This window comes from Gadus chalcogrammus, chromosome 4 (assembly GCF_026213295.1).
Source record: "Gadus chalcogrammus isolate NIFS_2021 chromosome 4, NIFS_Gcha_1.0, whole genome shotgun sequence".
Lineage (NCBI taxonomy): Eukaryota > Metazoa > Chordata > Actinopteri > Gadiformes > Gadidae > Gadus > Gadus chalcogrammus.
In genome coordinates this window covers 9,890,269-9,900,682 of record NC_079415.1, presented here as the reverse complement: position 1 = coordinate 9,900,682, position 10,414 = coordinate 9,890,269, and the positions used below count along the sequence as shown (strand labels likewise).

General features: G+C 49.7%; 1 protein-coding gene across 1 annotated transcript in view; it reads right to left on the bottom strand.

Annotated features, from left to right (window-relative positions):
* Positions 1-319: 319 nt before the first annotated feature.
* LOC130381283 (WD repeat-containing protein 70) overlaps positions 320-10,414 on the bottom strand; it is a 44,311-nt gene continuing 34,216 nt past the window's right edge. Inside the window, exons 14-18 of the mRNA XM_056588783.1 lie at positions 8,806-8,906; positions 8,226-8,305; positions 5,766-5,882; positions 3,457-3,619; positions 320-848 (exon numbers count right to left, since the gene is read on the bottom strand). Coding sequence (XP_056444758.1) covers positions 761-848; positions 3,457-3,619; positions 5,766-5,882; positions 8,226-8,305; positions 8,806-8,906 — 549 coding nt within the window. The 3' untranslated portion in view covers positions 320-760. The remainder of the gene's footprint in view (positions 849-3,456; positions 3,620-5,765; positions 5,883-8,225; positions 8,306-8,805; positions 8,907-10,414) is intronic.

The following is a 10,414-nucleotide window of genomic DNA, read 5'->3' as shown; positions in this document are numbered from 1 at the left end:
TATTCTAGTCCAAAGTATTCAAAGGAAACCCAAAACCAATGCAGAAATGACTTCATACGTCACATATAGAACCTGACACATATATTCAAAGAATATAAATGATATGCCAAATTTCAAGGTTACTGCAATGTCATATGACAAATGTTGAAGAAAGTAGGACCACGGAAATAATGTGATTTTTCACAAGAGGGTTTTGACGACTGAAGTCGTATTAATAACTGAACTTTGTCTTATTTATGACGTTGTTTTTTTTTTAATCGATATTTGAATCAAATATCGATTCAAATTTTGAATCGATTATCTACAAATTAAGAAACAAATATATTTATAAAAAGATGATTTTAATGTGAAACAAATGACCCACCTGCTATTCAACGCGGTAAAAACATTGGGGCCTCTTTATATCAAGTCTAACATTCAATTTGCAAACACGTTGAGAAGTATCCCATACTGCCCATAAATTGCTCATAAAAGTCGAATGCTCACAGACCACAAAATCTGGCCTCCATTAAACAGGCATCAGCAAATCCGGGAGGGGGGGGGGGGGGGGGGGGGGGGGCAGAGACAATAAAAAAATAGGACAATATTCCAGTAACAAAAATTACATCAAAACAATATCTTCTACTCGACGCATGGGATCCACCAAAAACGCCCGACGGAAAATGCTTTTGCGTTCAATTAACGGAGCCCGAGCCGTAGAGATGGAGCCTCAGGCGTATAAAAACACAGATAAAGATGGCCGACGTGTGTCCGCCTGTGTTCAGATCTTGCGTTTCTTCCACTCGGGCTCCTTGTCGGCCTCCTCGTCCTCCTCCGAGTCCTCGTGGAACAGGGTCTCTGGCTGGGTCCTAAACAGGGCACATTTGAACACACGGTCATGCTTTATGATCTGTTTGTTTGAACTTGGCTGTTGTGCAATATACATGGCGGCGAGTATGTACGGGTTCACTCCGGATCAGCGGAACATAATATATGGAGACAGGCGGGGGTGGGGGTAAGGGAGAGGGGGGGGGGGGACAGACCATGAGAGACACAAAGGGGAAACCAGGCTCTGCTTGTTTTTCCCTTGGATGGAAACCAATAATAGCCAGGGGTGGGGGGGAATCGAATGTTAAGCAGAGAGTAGAACCTACCACTTATTCATGGGAGAGTTATGGATGGAACAGTCGATGGGTGGACCTGGGAAAGCAGCACGCGATGCTCTGCCTCGAGCGCATCGCTGATCGTTTAAAAATATCCATAAACGATATATACAACGCACGACAAACGTTGTTGCGCGTGTGTATATGTGTGCATGTATATGTGTGCATGTATATGTGGGATAGGTGTGTGTGGGTGCGTGTATAATGGAGTGGGTGTGTGTGATAGGCGTGTGTGTGTGTGATAGGTGTGTGTGCGTGTTATAGGTGTGCATGTGTACGAGTGTGTGATAGGATGTGTGTGCGTGCCTGTATATAGGTGTGTGCATGTATATTGGAATGGCTGTGTGTGATAGGTGTGTGTGTGATAGGCGTGCGTGTATATGTGCATGCGTATAGGTATAGTTGTGTGAATATGTGTGCGTGTGAATATGTGTGCATGTGCATTATGTGTGCGTGTACATGTACACGGCGACCAGTTAGGTCGCGCGCCAGGGGAAAACCAATTAACCCGGAGAGACGAAAAAAAAAAAAAAGCCCCCCCCCCCGAGCAGGCAGGGAGGGCTGAGCGGGCGTGCTGGCCAGCGCTGAACACCACAGCGGCCGCCATTAGCGTCAACGGACCCATTAGTGCTGCTAATGACCGGCTTCAGGCCGCTTGGAGCCAGAGCACCCAGGTCTACACGCTTAACATGGGTACCCAGAATGAATCCTGGCTCCTGGAATCCGAGCGGAATGTCCGGAGACAGGGGAGGGGGCTTGGTCTCCATGGAGAGTAGGTCCACTGCCCACCGTACAGTGGTGGACCCTATTGGTGGTCTTTTTCTTGTTGGGACCTCTTAAGTGATGGACAATAGTTTGTTGAATTGTTCTCTGATAAAAGGCTTGTGGTTGGGGCTGGGCGACGTGTGAAGAAGGATGTGCTGTATCATGTGGAGTTTTACACCACAGCAATCGTTATCAAGATATGTTTATGGAGTCTACGGGTGTCTGAGTTATCGAACATAAACCCGCTCTGCCAGACACAATAAGAACATTGTTTTCATTTAAAGGATCAAAACGTCATTCCTCTTTTCTACTCAGAAGTACCGAACAGCACAAACTAAAGCCACAGCAAAACATATTCAAAAACCGCCTCAAAGGGAAAACATATGTTTATGTTGAGATACCTCAACCGAGAAAAAGGAAAGAAAAAACCCCTCTTTGATTTGAATATTTGCAGTTGCTGGTGTCTAAACTACGGCCTGTATCTACATCGGCTGATTGTTCTGGCTTTAGGGCCTGGTGGGATCATAAACCAGGGCATCCCAGGTGTAAACAGCTCCACAGTAGCAGATACATCCACCTCAGAAAAAATGTGACCTTTTTATTTCGGGTCAGGTCTGTACATGGCGAGACGCCGCCACACCTGCAGATGAAAGAGGTTGCCTCGGGCAACAGGCGCAGCCCTATTGTACGAGGAACGCTCCTGTTTTGGAGCTGCGTTCACACTCGAACCGCCAGAGGTTGGGATTTTTGATGCACCACTCTTAGAATGCACCACTGAATCTCTTCCAAATGCGTGTACAGTACATAGTTGACAACACACAAGCACTCGACCGGGATAACACATGTACACCCACTGTAGGCGCTGACGATGTTGAAGATGAGGCGCAGAATGAAAGTCGTCTCATGGTTTGATTGTTCGATTCCCTGTACACAAGGGCCTGGGGTTCAATTCCCCAGACCCGCCCAGACTAATCCTCTACGCTTATCCCTGCACCACTAACCCGCCTAAGCTGCACCTATACGACCGCTGCAAAGGTACTGGGTTTGATTCCTCATGTCAGCAGTCTGTACCCCGATAGTATTCTAGAGCAAGAACCCTGAATGTTCCTCAATGGAACCTACCGGAGCTCCCTGTGAGTCACTATGGATGAAGCCTAAGCTAAATGACCAAGACAACAGCATTAGCATTAGCCTTAGCATTAGCATTCAATCCCCCATGTCAGCAGTCTGTACGCCGCTAGCACTCTTGGGCACAACCCCTAACTGCTTCCTTGATGGAACCTATCCGACCACACTGCAAGTCGATATGAATGAGGCCTCAGTTAAAGGACCAAGACAACAGCAACAGCAATAGCATTAGTGTTAGCATTAGCATTCGATCCATCATGTCAGCAGTCTGTGCCCCGCAAGTACCCTTGCGAAAGACCCCTAAATTGCTTCCTTTATGGCGCCTATCTGGGCTCCTTCCGAGTCACTCTGGATGAAGCCTCAGTTAAAGGACTAAGACAACAGCGTTGGCATTAGTGTAGCAGATTGAGGGGATCCCTACTTTGAGTAGGCGGGGGCCACCCAATAGGGGTTCTCTGAGGCCTCCTTGGCGTGTCTGAGGATGGCCTCTCTTGGGTTGCTGTCGTCCGTCTTGTCCAGGGCGATGTTCTTCACGATGAAGGAGGACAGGGTGCCCCCGTGAGCCGCCACGCGACCACCGCGACCTGAGAGAGAGGACCACCAGGGTTAGAGCCAGGCACCGGGGTGGCAGGGCGCACGCACGCGCACACACACACACACACACACACACACACACACACACACACACACACACACACACACACACACACACACACACACACACACACACACACACACACACACACACACACACACACACACACACTCTAAGCTAACGTATCAATGCACACATACATACAATCACACAGTCAGGAACACACAAAGCAAACACATGTATCGAGGTGCACGCACACGCACACACACGTAAACAAAAACTTAGCAAAGTCAACGAAAGTCAGACATGAGGAGACGTTTGGGTAAACACGTAGGAAACCCAGGATATACATGTATGACATATGATATCTGTGAGGCCGCAGGTTGTTATGAACCTGTTTGATTGCCCAAAGACCCATGTGCCTTGTGTCATTCTTAGCAGGGTGTGACGGGAACATAGTTTCAATTCATATACTAGTGTGTCACATACAATGTTGTTAATGTTGCAGAGAGCTTTGAACATCTTATACATACTTCTTGGTTATTGGTATAGTTAAATGTAAGGACATGGAACTTCAATGCAATTCTGTACATGTATACTGATATTTTGTGAACCCAGGAAAATATATGTATATCAGCATAGTCAAAAGTGTACATTTTATTTGCTAATAAGCATTTCCGGACTTTCGCATGCATTGTGGCGCAAGTATGCAAACATGTGCCTGTTATATGTAATGATTGAATATATACATCTAATATCTAGATGATCATAAGATTTAGAAAATAATTTCCTTGCATTTGTACGACTGCAACATCTTTATACATATGGCATATTTACCCCAAAAAAACCTCAGCCAGCCAGATGGGATGTTCCATCCTTCTGGTATCTCAGTTTAATGCTGACCTTGACCAATGTTGTGTCTGTGTGTGTGTGTGTGTGTGTGTGTGTGTGTGTGTGTGTGTGTGTGTGTGTGTGTGTGTGTGTGTGTGTGTGTGTGTGTGTGTGTGTGTGTGTGTGTGTGTGTGTGTGTGTGTGTGTGTGTGTGTGTGTGTGTGGATGTATGAGTGCGTGTGTGCCTGTGTGCATAGGAGTACAGGTAGTAATGTACCAATAAGGTACAGGATTTTCCAATAACGGGACAGCCTGTCATGATTTGTGCCGCTTATACCCCCTTGCCAACTGACTTTTACCACAGATACCAACTGACTTTTACCACAGATACCAACTGACTTTTACCACAGTTACAAACTGACGTACACCCCAGTTACCAACTGACTTACACCAGTTACCAACTGACTTACACCAGTTACCAACTGACTTACACGAGTTACCAACTGACTTACACGAGTTACCAACTGACTTATACCAGTTACCAACTGACTTACACCAGTTACCAACTGACTTGTACCAGTTACCAACTGACTTACACCACAGCTACCAACTGACTTACACCAGTTACCAACTGACTTACACCAGTTACCAACTGACTTAAACCACAGTTACCAACTGACTTACACCACAGTTACCAACTGACCTACACCACAGTTACCAACTGACTTACACCACAGTTACCAACTGACCTACACCACAGTTACCAACTGACTTACACCACAGTTACCAACAGTGATTAAATATTAGTTCCTTTCATCTATAATCATGGTTTTTTTTCGACGTGGTCAGCTGAAATCACAACAGTCTTCAGTGGAGCCTTGTCATGGACACATCTGGGTGATTATTTTAATTTGAGCGTTGATTTCATGTCGGATTTATGGTGCTCGAACTGTTAAAGATGCCTCCCATCCTTAAGAAAAATACACACTTTTGGAACGCTACTGACATATCAGAATCGAGTGTTCAACAACGCTGTTGTATATGTGCAATAATCCATCAGTGATATTCAAACCCCTCCCCACAGAAAACCCTACTATCCGCATACCATTCATACGGCTAATGCTAACAGACATGCTATCAGACAGGCTAACAGATGGACCGCCTTTGGGCAGCTGGTCTCACTCGGACGACTAAAGAACCCTAAAGACCTGGCCGTGTGTAAAATGACCCTCCGGTGACAGCGGTTAATAAGGCGCGGGGGGGCTCTTAGTGGGACGGGACGGGACGGGACGGGGGGGGGTTACCTGGTCCGGACACCGGGGGCTCGGGCTTGTTGGACTTCATGGGGTCCAGGCGGTCCTTCTCCAGCTGCTTTCTGGTGCTGCGCTGCCGGGCCTCGCGGAACATGGGCAGGGCGTGGGCTGGAGTGAGAGAGACACACACACACACACACACACATTTAGATACCAATATTCACACGAAAAACCCCAGCTAACACACAGGCTTACATAACATGAGCCACCCAGATGGCCATGCGAGGGGACCTCTAGGTTGCGTTCCACCGTGTCCTTCGCGTGGAGCTAAAGCCGAAATCGTCGGGCGCAGGCAAAATCACAACACGGACAAGCATGCAGTGTGAGCATGAGGTGCACGCATGGCCCGCATGATCTCCCGCCCGAGTGTGTGTACTTAGCGTTGTTCTGCTGTAGTGGACACCAAGCGGGCTCATTACAAATCCCTGGCTGATAGAGTCACACACTTTACGCCGCTACTCTTTACACTTTGCTGAGCACCACCACAATAAAAGCCCCCGGCTTGAGTAAGTGAGTGAATGAGGGCATGACAATGAGTGCCCTAAAATGTGTGTCCATCTGTGTGTGTGTGTGTAAGAGGAGAGAATAGACACATTTGTGTGCGTGTGTGTGTGTGTGTGTGTGTGTGTGTGTGTGTGTGTGTGTGTGTGTGTGTGTGTGCGTGTCTCCATCTGTGTGTGTGTGCGTCCATCTGAGAGAGTGTGTGTGTGTGTGTGTGTGTGTGTGTGTGTGTGTGTGTGTGTGTGTGTGTGTGTGTGTGTGTGTGTGTGTCCATCGGCGTGTGTCTGCGTGTACATCCATCTGTGTGTGTGTGTTTGCGCTCATCTGTGCGTGCGTACGTGCATTTGTGCGTACCGTACGTGCATGTGTGTGTTCTGGTGTCTATGCCGAGGTGCACGTGCTCCCCGCTCGCGGGGTTACAGAGAGACACTCCAGCGAGAGGGGTCTCTGGATGGAGTGGTTTTCCATCCAGCGCGCCGGCCTGCTAATTCCCCGCTCCGCCGCGCTACATTAAGCAAACGGGCGACCGCTAACAGATTCCCTCGCGTCTCTCAGCGGGCCGCCACTCACTTCCTGTCCCCCTTCGCCGATTTTCCAGCGCCGGGGCACCGAGTGCGTCACACTCCACACCTCGCTGGCGTGCTGGAGATGCTATCAAAAGGCCGCGTACGGACAGGTACGTGCACATCCTCTCACTCTCCCCCTCCCCCCCCCCGCGGTGGATGGGACTAACCTCCAATCAGGAGCCAAGTGCTACTGGCAGCTGTTCAGTTACTATAGGTCCATTACCTAGGCCTCAGAGGTGTGTGTGTGTGTGTGTGTGTGTGTGTGTGTGTGTGTGTGTGTGTGTGTGTGTGTGTGTGTGTGTGTGTGTGTGTGTGTGTGTCCACGTGAGGAGCAGAAGGACAGGTGGATGTCCGTTGTGTGGTCAGCTCGTGGTGGTCACATGATGCCCTTAAGGCTGTCCGTTCGGTCCACCCATTACCCCACCTGACCCCGTGGCCCCAACCCACCCAACCACCCACCCACCCACCCCCCACACACCATCAGCTAATGGCCCCGAGTCCTGCCTTTCGAACCGCCACAGATGAGGGAGACATGAAAGTGTGCGTGTGTGTGTGCATAATATATATGAATAACTGTTGTGGGTGCGTGTGTGTGTGTGTGGGAGTGAGTGAATAATTGTGTGAAGGAGGAGGGATTGCATGAGTTACAGGGAGATCATGGAGAAGACAAACAGAAACAGAGAGAAAGAGACCGATTCAGAGATAGAGAGACACACCCAGAGACAGAGAGAGACAGAAGGATGGAAGGAGAGAGCGAGAACGAGAGCTAAACACTGAGCGAGAGCTAAAGAGAGAGCGAGAGCGAGAGCCACATGGAGAGAGCGTGAGCGAGAGCTAAAGAGAAAGCCAGAACTAAAGAGAGAGATGTGATGCGAGTCAGAGAGGTGATGTGATCGGGCACTACGGCACACCACAAATCCCCGTGTTCTCTTGATTTGAAACGCTGGGAGTTAGGGCGAGGGCGCCGTTCGCCATCAGGCGGGCGCGCGGCTAACAGCGGACCCCAGTGCCGCGGCCGTCCTTGAAGGAGGAAGGCACTTATCCTAAATCGCTCCTGTAATTATCTACAGCCTTAAACGGGCGACGGGTGTAAGCGGAGCCCCTCACACACAGCAGGCGGAGGGGGGGGGGTAAGATGCTGATCTCGTAGGTGGGGAGAGAAGCTAACGGCAACATGAACCATCACTACTGTTGTGCTAGGGGCTCGCAGTTTGACGTGGATGGGTGTGTGTGTGTGTGAGACGTGGATGGGTGTGTGTGTGACGTGGATGGGTGTGTGTGTGTGTGTGTGTGTGTTTGATTGTGTGTGCGGTTGTTTGTTTATGTATGAGTGCACGCGCGTGCGTGCGTGCGTGTGTGTAAGTACGAGCGAACGGAAACCTACGTGTGATGATGTAATCCTGCGTGAGTGTTTCTGCATGTCTCTCCTTCCGCTGGCTCTTCACCACGCACAGCTTAGCGCCCCTGTAAAGGAAACCATCCATTTAAACATCCCCCTGTGCATGTGACCCGTACATGGAAAAACACTGAAGAGGTGACTGTGACATTGACACAACAAGAGGTGACCGTGACATTGACACAACAAGAGGTGACATTAAAACACAGGAGATGACCACGACATTGATACAACAACAGGTGACTGTGACATTGACACAACAACAGGTGACTGCGACATTGACACAACAAGAGGTGACCGTGACATTGACACAACAAGAGGTGACATTAAAACACAGGAGATGACCACGACATTGATACAACAACAGGTGACTGTGACATTGACACAACAACAGGTGACCGTGACATTGACACAACAACAGGTGACCGTGACATTGACACAACAACAGGTGACCATGACATGGACACAACGAGAGGTGACGGTGACATTGACACAACAAGAGATGACCATGACATCAAGTAGAGGTGACATTGACAGACATCCCATCTGGGATGGGGGCGGGACCTACCTGTGGCTCTTGAGCGGGTCGTAGTACACCTTGGCCAGTCCGTTGGCGGTGCCCACCATGATCTGGTTCAGCTTAGGATGCCACAGGCAGCGGACTACACTCTGTGGAGCGGGGGGGGGGGAATCACATGCGAAGCACAGTTGGTTGGAGTTCCGAGACATCACGCATCCTCGCCGTCTGGACGGGGCTCATCTGCGATCCAGCTGTCGTACCATGGTACAGCAGAACCCCAGGAGAGGGGGGGAGCTGAGCCTGGGCCGGGAAACCAACCCACTCAGAGGGGGCCGATTCACGCTTTGTTAACCGTTTTGTTGCGGGTAGTCTACCCAAGAGAAGCTCATTTGAATGAGCTTTCAGAAGGGGACTTGAATGTGTTTATCTACAGTGGCCAGTCTACACGGTGTGTGGATTTGAAACCTTTGCAGACACTTTTTATCAGAACCTTGGTGTCCAAACCGGATGGTTTAGCTCGTCTTCCCACCGGTTGGCTTAGAGTTTGTGTGTTCCCCGTTGGCCAATGACACGCTTACAAATCCCCGTCTACAGCGACACGACTGGTCAAAACTAATCGGAAGCGATAAGGTTTGAAACGCCCAGTACCCAGATTAGAGCTGGTCAGCTATCAGACATTAGATTAAGAACCTTTATGTGACTAGGTAGCCCACTAGGTAGTCTACCAAGAAGCCTTCAGCCGAGGTAGTCCCCAGATCACGGTCTGCAGATGTGGGTAATTTAGCTTGGGTCCATCCTGGCACCGTTTCAGCCCTTTTCCCAAACACAGCGCTCTTGAAGGACAGTGGTAACTAAACGATGTGTGCCTAACAGCCATTGAAGGCTGTGTTTAATAGGTGACTTAATAGCCCGTGCAGGTCCAACGCACCGGCAGCGCTTTAGGCGCGTGACCCAGGTGGATGAGGTACCGCCTGGAGATCACTGGTGTGTGTGTACGCGTGTGTTGCTTCACCGCCTGCCCCAGTTGACTATATTTGGTGGTTTAAGATGTGGACTGGATCCCCTGTCTGTCTGTCTTTGTCTGGTGGGAGAGGGTGTGTGTGTGTGTGTGTGTGTGTGTGTGTGTGTGTGTGTGTGTGTGTGTGTGTGTGTGTGTGTGTGTGAGATGATGGCCCACCGCCAAAAGGCGACAGCGACCATATTCATCCAGAGTCAGATCCCTGTGTCCCTGAGTGTGTGTGTGTGTGTGTGTGTGTGTGCGTGTGCCTGAGTGCACGTGTGCATGCAGTGAGTAAAAGCATAGGGTACCCCCCCCCCCCCCCCCCCCCCCCCCCATCCCACTCTACTGTGATGAAAACCTCCTGTAGTTGCGCTGATCCCTACGATACAGCCCCAGCTGCACCTCACATGTTTCCATGTGCATTCCGGAATGTACAACAGCCATGTTCCTCCGACAGCCGACATACAGGCTTACTGTAGGCCTCCTGCTCACGACATGCCTTCCACAACATGTCCAGCAGGAATGCCTCTACACGGACTCTGACATGCCCCGGGACAAACAGCCCTGAGCAGAGGTTTCCGCGGCAATAAAACAACAATGTAGTACAATGTAGAACGGTGTTGCTGCCAGCCATACAGGGGCTTACTGTAGTCGATC